The sequence below is a fragment of the Xenopus laevis genome, chromosome 7S (genome assembly GCF_017654675.1).
Source record: "Xenopus laevis strain J_2021 chromosome 7S, Xenopus_laevis_v10.1, whole genome shotgun sequence".
Taxonomy (NCBI): Eukaryota; Metazoa; Chordata; class Amphibia; order Anura; family Pipidae; genus Xenopus; species Xenopus laevis.
In genome coordinates, this window is record NC_054384.1 from 90,529,350 (window position 1) to 90,540,911 (window position 11,562).

General features: G+C 39.1%; 1 protein-coding gene across 2 annotated transcripts in view; it reads left to right on the top strand.

Annotated features, from left to right (window-relative positions):
• The window catches only part of LOC108697713 (zinc finger protein 569), a 30,930-nt gene extending 19,929 nt beyond the window's left edge, over positions 1 to 11,001 (top strand). For both annotated transcript variants that reach the window (XM_041571512.1, XM_041571513.1), the window contains exons 8-11: positions 890 to 991; positions 1,479 to 1,595; positions 4,350 to 4,457; positions 5,492 to 11,001. In XM_041571512.1, coding sequence (XP_041427446.1) covers positions 890 to 991; positions 1,479 to 1,595; positions 4,350 to 4,457; positions 5,492 to 6,273 — 1,109 coding nt within the window. In that variant the 3' untranslated portion in view covers positions 6,274 to 11,001. The remainder of the gene's footprint in view (positions 1 to 889; positions 992 to 1,478; positions 1,596 to 4,349; positions 4,458 to 5,491) is intronic.
• Positions 11,002 to 11,562: the final 561 nt, after the last annotated feature.

Consider the following 11,562-nt stretch of genomic DNA (forward strand, 5'->3'; position numbering starts at 1 on the left):
ATTTTTTAAATCCCCATTGCTCCAGTCCAGATGATGAAAATTTGCACGAATAAAGGAGAGGGGACATGGGCGACAAACGGCATTGGGCCTAGGGGCTCCCACTATGTAAATCCGGCCCTGCCGTTAATATTAGAAACTTTAACTGACAGACTGAGATGGGACAGTCAGGTTGGTAAAAGAGTCAGGTTTGGGAACATCAACTAAAAATTATTTACAAAAACAAAGCTCTCCGCAAAAAATGATCAACATGACCTATAGGTAACTTTTCATGTTCATTCATATTTTAAAAAGTAGTTTTTTTAGCATCGGTATCATTTTAAACATAATGTTTGTTTTCTGGAAAAAATTTGCTAGCACCAGGTGTTGAGCTTTCTCTATATGGGATCCCATACCTGGCCTCCCAAGCCAACTGCACTCACTTGCTGGATTGGTCTTTGTTTTACCAGGTATTACTGCCGCATCAACTTTCCTTTCAAGACCATAAACCCCCAGGATACAGGAACTAGATTTGCTTCTATAGAAGGAGTAGCACTTGATGTAACATTAAAAGCTAATGATACAGGCTTGAGAAGACAGCAACACATTCACAGTTAAAGCAACATTAAATGGCAGTGTAGAAGAATTGTCTTGAATATGTGTAATGCGGCTACCTAAAAAAACAATAAATGCCAGTGCATGTAAATCCTCAAATATAAGTCAAGTTGTATCTCCCCTTTCTACATCCAGTCTCAATAAATGCTGTTGAGTGAATGCTCCGTGCTCCTTGTTAATAGCCTATAAGGAGAAATTCATAGCTTTATAAATACACACTAGATTTTATACCATGTATAGTTAAAGATTTTACATGAATTTGTCAGAAACACGCCTTAAAGATAGAATTTTGCTACAGGTTATCCTTGTAATCAACCAGTATTGCGAAGGGCCAATGTTCAGGAACAACCATCCAATAGCTTGCATTTGGAACTGAAACGTGGGATCAGATATTCTACTGGTGAGTTCAAACTGATATATCACAGAAAGCCCAAATCTGCCAAAATGTCATTGTTTAAAAAGAACCCTACATAGTTTTAGAACGTTCTGGATAACAGGTGGAAGTAACGCCTGGGGCATATTTATCAAAATGTGAGATTAGACCTCACCACAATAAAACTTACTTTCTATTCAATCCTATGGGATTTTTTCAAGTATGGTGAACTCTGTTGATAAGTACGATTCTAAAAATCAGAATCAGATTGAATAGAACATAGGTGAGTTTTTCTGTGGTGAGCTTTAATCTTACGTTTGATAAATCTGGCCCCTGATGTTGTGAATTTTGTAGTAAATTCACTCTTTGCCCTTTTTATCTCTACCTGGCAAGCTGCATATCAAAGTCTATCAATGAATACACGCAATGTGATGGGAAGGTAAAATAAGGTATATTGGCAAAATATAATATAGGATAAATTAATTTTATTATTTTTTACATTTTGTTGCTCCAGTGCAGGGAAACCGAGCATCTACCTCTGGTTTAAGTAAGCCAAATGCTGTTGCAGTACCAGGAAAGTTCATTATCAAGAAGCCATACAATGTATGTGATAAGAACTTCAATGTAAAAGGTAAGGGCACATACTAGACATAAATACACACACATATAGGGGGTTATATATACGCATATAAAATCCGAATTTTTAGTGGGGAAAAAAACCCCTAAAATTTCTCAAGATTTATTATCTTATATTATAAAGTCAGAATGCGAAAATCTGGTATGTCAAACCTAATGAGTTTGTATATAAGTCAGTGGGAGAAGTCCCGAAGATATCCTTATCTGCGCTGGGTTCCATGCAATAATCCGAAGATTTTGTGGTGTTTGGGGAAAAAAAATCGGGAGTTTTCAGGCGGACAATTTGTAGGATTTGTTTGGTTTTTTTTTTTTTTTTTTACAATTTTTCGAGTTTTTTTAACCTGCACAGAAATGCATTGATAAATAAGGGGGAAAAACGTGTAGTTTTCAGAAAATATTCAGATAAATAACCCCCTAAATGTAGAAAGCATATAATATTTGTGTACAGAAGTGGTGATGCAACAAAGCACAGCTCCCAGGTACCCCCAGCTGTATTAGTACTGTAGTAATTGTTGACGGACCACAATACCCTCCTCCCAGAATTGTATTCAGTAATAAATGCATTGTGTGCACAAATGTTCTTGGCACAGAGAACCTATTAAAGAACACAATAAGCATTTGTTGGTATTATTTAGACTCAACAACTAAATCAAAGCAAGCACAGGAATGTGGCTTTTATTACAATATAATGTCAGTATAAACACTAGCCGCTCCCACCTCAGCTTGTCATACCTGATTTTAGCATTAAGTAAATTAAGAAAAAACCTGCAATAAAAAACCTGCTGCAAGAAACCACCTACTAATAAAAGTCTGTCCGTGCAGGCCTGAAAGCAGAGGTTTTTATCTCTGCTATGCCTGAAAGTGTGTTCTTGCTTTTACCTTCCGGCGGTTTAGGAGTAATATAGTTCCAAAGTCATTAGAGATATGATTTGCTTGTGTCTACGCTTAACTAAATCCACGCTGGCACTTTACCAACATTTAATTTTGCCCCACATTTGGTGCTGAGGCAAAGTAGATATTTTTGTGCATGTACACTGAGCTAACAAGCTATAAAGGAATTTGCTGGTTGTGAATGGGGACAAATACAAGAGTCCTCTGCACTCAACCCATTATCAATATATTTAAGACAGAGACATTTTGTGCATACTGCTACTAAAAAATGCCTTACCCTTTAAACAAAACAGGGATTGTTTGTCCATATATTGCAATATATTTAAGCTGCCAACTACGTCAAAGTCATCCCATATCTGGCCAGTCTTACGCTCAATTTTCATCTGATTCATTAAGAATTCTATTGCTTCATTATACATTTTACACAGGGACTACGTTTTACCTGCAACTTACTAGCTGCTTTCATAGTAAAACTCCCAAACTTGGCTGCCCTTTTATTAGACACCAGTGGGATCACCTGACTATAGCTGGGAAAGGTGGGAGCTACAACATGGAGCTGGTCACTGCTCCTGTATAACTATAACAAACAAGGGAAAGTTGTGCTCACCACTAGTTTTTAAAATCATTAGGCGGGGGTGCAATGAGGGTGTGACCACAAAATACATATAGACAAATACAAGAGTCCTCTGCACTCAACCCATTATCTTAAATATATTGATAATGGGTTGAGTGCAGAGGACCTCTTGTATTTGTCTATATGTATTTTGTGGTCACACCCTCATTGCATCCCCATCTAATGGTTTTAAAAATTAGTGCTGAGCACAACTTTCCCTTGTTTGTGAATGGGGAGCAGCACTAAGTTGTGTAGGGTTAAGCTGGCCATACAGGATTAGATCCTTGAGATGAGACGGCCATTTAGCCCATGGGCAGATGTGGCCCTCAATCAAATGGCAAAATAAAATCTGTCTGGATATCTGCCCAATCTGCAGGCCTGTCCACTGGCACCATACACAGGCCAACAAGCTGCCAACTCAGTCCTTCCAATTCTTTTATCTGTCTCCTTATGACAACCTTAAAGGAGAATTCAACCCCGCCATCTTCTGGTATTTTGGAAATCTCCATCACTTTCGGCCATGCGTTTTCTATAGTCGGCCGAAGTTGCCTCTCTGAGGCAACTTTGGGCGACTATTGAAAACGCATCGCCGCGTGTGCATTAGCGCAGGCGACTTTTCATTGTAGCCTATGGGGAAAAACGCTGAGGCAGTTTGGGGAGATAGTCGCTCAAAAGACGAGGCGATTAGTCGCCAGGCGACAAAATCTCCCCGAATCTCCTTGTGTGGCCTTACCCATAAGCTTTAAGCAGTATATTTGTGAGGATAGTAAGAGTATTGCTTATGAACTACCACCAGAGGCCAGTGTAGAGCCTCCACAGGGAGCAGCTTAACCCTTGTTAAGTGCTTAGTGCTTCAATCAGTGGATGGCTATATGAATCCTTTCCAATCTGCATGTACAGTATGTGACCATGCTGTGCTTGATCAGGCATATCCTATTTGTAGCTTGTCTACATGAAATGCCTTTACAAAGGCTTTGCATAGTGCAAACCCTTTACTTGTTAGCCTGGTTTAGTGATTCTACGGTTCAGACAACTTACCAACTAGTATAAAACAAAAACCCTTGTGTGTCCAACAAACGTTTTTTATCTTGTGATGTCATACTGAGATTTCACTGGCATTTTGGCATTGGATGACAATGCATTAAATCTGTGTAAATGAGAATTTGATGCTCCGTGCTAGTGTATATTGACAACATATGAACTGTACTGTGGCTGTTTAATAATCATTTTCCTTTCCTTTGGTAGCATACCCAAAAATCGAACCTCTAACTTTAAAAGTGAAATCAAAAGAACTGCCATCTAACACTGAAAATGGAAGCTTGGAAGGAAGAAAAACGGTTAACTATATAAATGGTAAGTGGTTTTTCTACTGCATAATGAATGTTAATTGTGCACAAGTTATATGCGCTTTATTGCATAATATATAAAAGAAAGGATTTTCTTTTTGAGTTGAGATTAAAATACATTCATGCATTACAGGAAGGCTCACATTTGACTTTAGTCATATGCTCATTTAACTGCCTATTTCTCACCTTAATTCTAACATTCTTTGTCATAGGAACATACATTTCCGTTCACAGTATTTTAAATCCAATAGAGGATGCAGTAATTAAAAGAAATGTGTTATCTGCATCACAGTGGCTGCATTAAGGATCACAATATGTTTAGAGCTGTCCATAGCACATTCTCCATATTTAATATGGAACTCGTCACCAGCGCTGTGCCCCTGGCCAGAAACCATCCTATTTTAGCTCCTTTTAGAACAAATTTTAACAATAAATGAAAAAATTTCGAATGGGGGGTTAGTTATAAAAAAAAATTTGAATATCTAAAACTCTGACAAATATTCCAGACCGAAAACTTGAATCAAATTCCAATGCGAATAAACTCGATTCCAAAAAAAATTCAATGTCAGAAAGGCTACTAACAGCATAAAAATTGTCAGTTGACCTCTCCCATTGACTTATACATGAACGTGGCAGGTTTTAGGTGTCGAATAGTCGAATTTGAGTTCTGAGAGGGCCAGAGTATGATAAATCTGGAAATTCGAATTAAAAGGGCCAGAGTATGATAAATCTCGAAATTCAAATTAAAACTGGAATTGAATAATTCACATTAAAATTTGAGACTTTTGACTATAAAAAAATGTTTTCAATTAGACCGTTAATAAATCTGCCCGTTAATGTTCACTTGAGCACACTAACAGGGGAGTGGCCATATGTATATTTAATTTCTGGATAATGTTTTTCACATTATGGAAAAAAAAAAATCAGACTGAAAGGGCTGCACCATTTGGATTTTAATTGCAATCGGTGCAGCCCAGAAATTTGCATTTATTTCTAGTGTTCCTTACAGTGTAAAAAAAAATGTTTCTCTTGTTTTAACAGTAGACAAGACCATCAGTGAGAGACAAGTCACTCAGAAACTCAACTTAGGAAATATATCTTTGAAAAACAAAGGAAAAGTTCCATACAACTTGAAAAGTAGCGGGTACTGCCAAAGAATGTTGAGATGGTCAATCACTCAAAAGGAAGAAGTGACACAGAAACGATATTTAGCAGGAGCTCAAGTTTCTAAAGAGCCAGAAAGGAGCTTTAACTGTACCGAATGTGGGAAGAGATTCTTAAAATTATCTGACCTTAGGCTTCATCAAGGAAGCCACAGAATAAAAATCAAGCAATTAAATGGTTGCATTATTCAACTGAAAAGCCATCAGAATGTCCAGGCAAGTCAGAGGCTGTCCATCGAGCAGAAAAATTCAAATGCAGGTTCACCCAAAAACATATCCGGGGCAAAGTCGTTAACGTGTGCCGTGTATGGGAAAAACGTCAGCCCCAATACCCACGTTGCAACGCATCCTAAAACACTTGTAAGAGAGAGACGGTTTGTGTGTAAATTCTGCGGAAAAAGGTTTCAGAATAACAGTAACCTTATTGGGCATGAAAGAATTCACACAGGAGAGAAACCTTTCGAATGCCCAGAATGTGGCAAAAGCTTCAGCCAGAAGGCAAACCTCACAACTCACCAGAGGCTTCACACTGGGGAACGGCCCTTTGTTTGTATCACTTGTGGGAAGAGCTTTGCGCAGAAGATCAACCTGCTCACCCACGAGCAGACGCACGCCAAGAAAAAAAAGAAAACCGACGGCAGACACATCATGATCAATTGATCCGTCCCACTTCAGGATCTGGCTGATTCAATAAACGGAGAGACATGTTCAGCTGTGATAACCATAAAGTGCCTGGAAATTAGGTTGCTCCATTTCACAAAGTCTACTTATTTTTGAATAAACCTACACGGTTCCTGAGATGGCTAATTTTACTGTTGGTCTAGTTTAAGACTAGAATTGACAGGTGCTACTTTAATAAAAAAGGGTAGGTATCACTGGGAAGTAATTCTCTCAAAACACTGCCTGTATAGGTGGCCCTAGATATCTATATAATATGCTAAAAAGACCATATACCTCACTCCTTCCATAGGAGGAAACAAACAAGCACTTGTACATTTTTCCCCCCATTATCATCATCATCTATTTTGTTAGAATAAAAACAATAGCCATTGCTCTGTTCTAAACCTTAGTACTTGTATAGTTCCCCACCATTACAGCATACTGTAACTGCAGTCTTGGGAAAAAAAGACATTCTTTGGGATATTATCGTTTCTTGGGTCACCTATGAATGGAACATATGAGATATTTATCCGTTTGATTCCGTTCTAGAGGCAGTGTATCTCCACTAAGTGCAGTAAAATAGTGATCTATTTTTTTTACCTCCCAACTGAAATGGGCAAAACTTCTTCCACGGATGTGGTAAATGATAAACTGTTCTGTACATTAGGCATGCCAACTACTTTCTCTGCTCAATCTTGGGCGTACACCTCACGCACTCCAGAAAAATCAGCAGTGGAACACATGACGACGTGTGCAGAAGCTGCCGCAAAACACTGCCAGTGTTCTTTCCAACACTTGTATAAAGGATTTGTACACAAACCCTCCTATCCCCTCAAGTACCAAAAACAAAAAGGAAAAATTCAGTTCCCAGTAATACTTTCCCTTTTACAAAAAAACGATGCATAAGGAAGAAAGTACCTCAGAAATGAAAGTATTTTAGAATGCTCTAAAATACGACTCATTCTCTCCAATGTTTTCTAGCCTTATATTTACAGAATATATTTCCAGTCTGTGTGCGTGTCTATATATATTTAAATATATATATATGATGTTTCTGATATCCTTGAAACAAACTGAATATCTTGTATTGTTGAAAACCTAGAGAAACCTCTACTTCTTGTTTTTAGAGAAATGCCTTGGAACTTGTAGACATGGGAAACCTATTTATTGTGTGGTAGACATTTTTAGTTGGGTGTTCAGGATTTTGGAAGTCCCCCCCCCCGTCAAATCAAGTAGTGCAGTAGCAGTCCTAATGGTACATGAAGCTACAAAAATCTCCATGTTTTAATGGTGTGTTCATTAAAGCTGGTCCACTAATGTCTCCATGACTGGACCTTAAGTGGGACAGTTGAATTGGAATATTTGAATGCAATGTGAAAATGTAATCATGCTTTGCTGGTTATGAGAATAATGCCAAACAAACTGCGGTTAAGGCCGGCAGTTATTAGGAAGAAAGGCTGCACTGCAAACATTATCGTTGGTGTAACTTACTAAGGTGTCTTAACAGAGCCTTTTGACCACTATTGGGTCACAGTGAATGTAAAACCAGTGTTTGCAGTGGCTCACTTTAAACATACTGTACATGCGAGGATTCTCTGATGCAGTTATATTTAGGAAACACTAACTATGCGGACATTGAACTCATAAGGTTTGCAAGTTGTTTTAATGCAGTCCTTTTATATACACGTCAATTTAAATGAAATGTTTTTTTATAGATCAACAGTCACACAAACACAGCAATTAAGGTCTTTTGGTTTTTCCTGTTGAGAACTTAGTCATGTTGTCTCTGCTGCCCTTGTTAGGGTATAGGTCTTGGCAAAAAAAATTCTTTGGCCATTTGATAGCCTTTATGTAGTAGGCACCCCTAGGCCCGCTGACATTGGTTGCCCCCGTCCCTTCCCTTTTATTTGTGCAAATTTTCATCATCTGGACTGGAGCAATTGGGAAATTTAAAAAACAATTTTATCTCCTGAGCATCCCCAGTGTTTCTGAACCAATGTGGGTGTGTTTGGGCAGCATGCCACCCCCTAAAATCCTGCCGCCCTATGCCCGGGCGTTGGTGGCCTCTCCTCAAATCTTGGCCTGTATGCAACTAAATCTTGCCTCCAAGCCTGGAATTCAAAAAGCACCACCTGCTTTGATGCCACTGGGAGCAACATGATTAGTTACATGTTTTCACAATGTGACTATGAAGATTTTCATTCATCCAGGTCATGGTATATCTAGTATAAGTAATTCTAAAACAACTGAACTTGCTAAGTAATCATTGATCCTTTTTATGTGATTATTATTGATGGCAGATTCTGTGGCTGTGTTGAGTTCAACTACTCGGATGTGTTGCGGTGTAACCTCATAGTTTAACCCTTTGGCAAGCACATCCCAAAGGATCCAACACCTAAAGAAAAACAAAGCAATGTGATATACACAGTCCAGTGTAGTAAGTGCACTTACGTATACATTGAGGCGACAAAACAACTGCTCACTAATCGAATGGCTCCGCATAGGAGGGGGAACACTACAGGGCAAGACTCAGCTGTCTTTTTACTCTTAAAACAAAAGGGACACTCCTTTGAAGATAACAATGTCCAAATTTTGGATAAAGAAGACCGCTGTTTTAAAAAGAGGCGTGAAAGAGGCGATTCATGTCAAGGTGAAGAAACCATCCTTGAACAGAGGAGGGGGCCTTCAACACCACCTTTCTGCCACAAACAATGCTGTTCACATCTGTACCCCGGCGGATTCAGAACACTTCACACATCCATTCATGCGACTCTCACAAGTAACACCTGTTTCTAGGAGTTGCATGACACATGGTAATCCTATCTCAGTGACTACACAGAATCTACACCTCTGGCAGTTTCAGATGTCACCTCTCTGAAGAGTTACAATGTGCCATTGTGATTGGATTAGTGGAAGAGTTTATATGCCGAGAACCAGTCAGTAGTGAAACGTCTTCAATGATTTCTCAGCAAGTCCAGTTGTTTTAGAATTACTTCTACTAGATATGTTGTTCAGAAGCCACTGGTTGGGGATCACTGCTTGGCTAGAAATCTGGGGAAAGCCAACTTCAGGCTCATCAGGCATCGTTGAACTTCATTAGCAACACCAGAAGAGCCGCACAATTGCTGACACTGATGGGGAACAGACTTTAAGGGTTCTTGAAAGGATTCCACATTCTATTAGTGATCATGCGGATGGTGGATGCTACTGCACTATTGACAATTCCAGGTTTTGTATTCTTGTAATATACATGAAGAATCCTATGAGCATAAATGTGCACCTGCCACATGTCCTTGTTACTTTTTCTGTTAAATCATTCTGCACAGAATACCTTTACTTCAACTTCTATTTCATCCGTACATGCAGTCTGCCGCATCCACCTGCAGGGTTCCCTTCTATGTAGAACTTCAATAGACCCTATTCATTTCTAATAGCACTGAATGCTGGGTTGGGCGTTGGAACCTGCGTCCGTAGCTTCTGTTAAATGCGGAGAAACTGTATAAACCTCTGATTTCTGTTCACATGCAAACATTTAAGGTTCATGTTCGGAATATGTTGGTGATGCTTGAATAAACTGCAGGTATTCAATTGATCAGTCTGATAATGATTAAGGTGTGACCAGGAGAAGTGAATTTGCCAATCAGGAATTGTTTTTTGTTGGTGTTTTTTGGTTTATAAATGTTTATCATGACTGGCGAAGATACACTGCAATATTTATTTTCTTTTCAACTTTTTTCTTTGGTTTTTAAACGTGTTCTGCCATTCTTCCCTTTGGATATGTTATAATACGTTGCCATTTGTCCTAGAATTGTTATATTTCATACCTTATTTACCATCTAATCAGTTGCCTTTGTACAACAACTGATCTATACCCCCAAAATATCCCTGCAGTGCTGTGCTTAGTAGACATGTGCTGCTACACATTTATGGTACAAGTAGTAAGAACATGTAGAGCTATGCATTTGCTATGGAGGGTTCCATTCAGTTGGCAACATCCCAATGATGCAGCTCTTTGACCACTCCCACCTCTTTGGGGAGGTACAACCCAAATATAGTGCTATAGGGGCAAAGTCAAATTTGACTCTATGCTGATACAAAATAATAAGGAAGAACCACAAAACATTGGCTATATCAATTTTAAACACCCCCAACCTTGTAAGAAGTCAAGAGTGAATTCAGGCCTCCTTTAGTATGGCCTCATTGGTTTGTATGGATCTAGAATCAACCCACTGCATAGAATATACTGGGCAGCGCTGTTGCAATGTATTTGTTTAGTCTCCCATGCATGTTTTGTACCAAACTTTGGGTGGGATGTTTTATTCCACAATCCTTCCCCCTTCTATTTTAATTCTCTACTGAAATGTACTTTTTTTTTCGTTCCCCTTTTCTCAAACACATAAAACCAAAATAATATATATGCAAATAATCTCTGTTGCGTTTCTTGTTTCTCTTTTTAAGTTATTTCACACAGAGAGCAAGAGTCTACTGCTTCTACTGCTATCCATTTATTTGTCTGTATCACTGTCCGTTCTTCTTCTTTCCAGCACACACATTTAACGCATGTTAAAGTGTCTTCTTTGTGTGAAATTAATAGAATTCAAGGTACTTTAGAAGGAGCTTGTTTGCTGTTCTATAAAGTTCCCATTTAGAAAGAGTGCTTACTAGAATCCTTATGATTAATGTGTCAGAAGTGCTGTATTATCTTCCAATAAACCGTTTTGTTATCAATGGCATTAGATCTATTCTGTTCTATGAGGTTCGCTCCCTGTTGACGCTTAGCTCTAGGTTTGGTATCAACTCATTGGAAATGGTTAAGAACTTTGCTGCAAATGTGTATAGAAAACGGATCCGCACACACACTGGTTAATGCAGTCGGGGAGTATCCCCTTTTATTCAGCCACCAAACATTCAACGTTTCGGGGGGGAGGGGGGAACAACACACCCTTCATCACCTGAAACGTTGAATGTTTGGTGGCTGAATAAAAGGGGATACTCCCCGATGGATCCGTTTTCTATTACACATTCGTTGCTAAGGGACCCGGCCGGGTCAACGGAAGAAACGCACCACCAGTTGCAGGATTGTGCGGTAGGAGAAATTACATTGTAAGAACTTTGCTGGCCTTAAATAAAAAGATCCACTCATCTGGAGCAGATCTTTCACGGATATGCCCACCTTTACTTGGCGATATGGGGCTGATCAAATGTTGAGCCCTACAGAAGCGGTCCCCACCTTTTCTTGTACCACAGATCAGTTTCAAGCATGGGGGGGGGGGGCTGTCGATGTGTGGG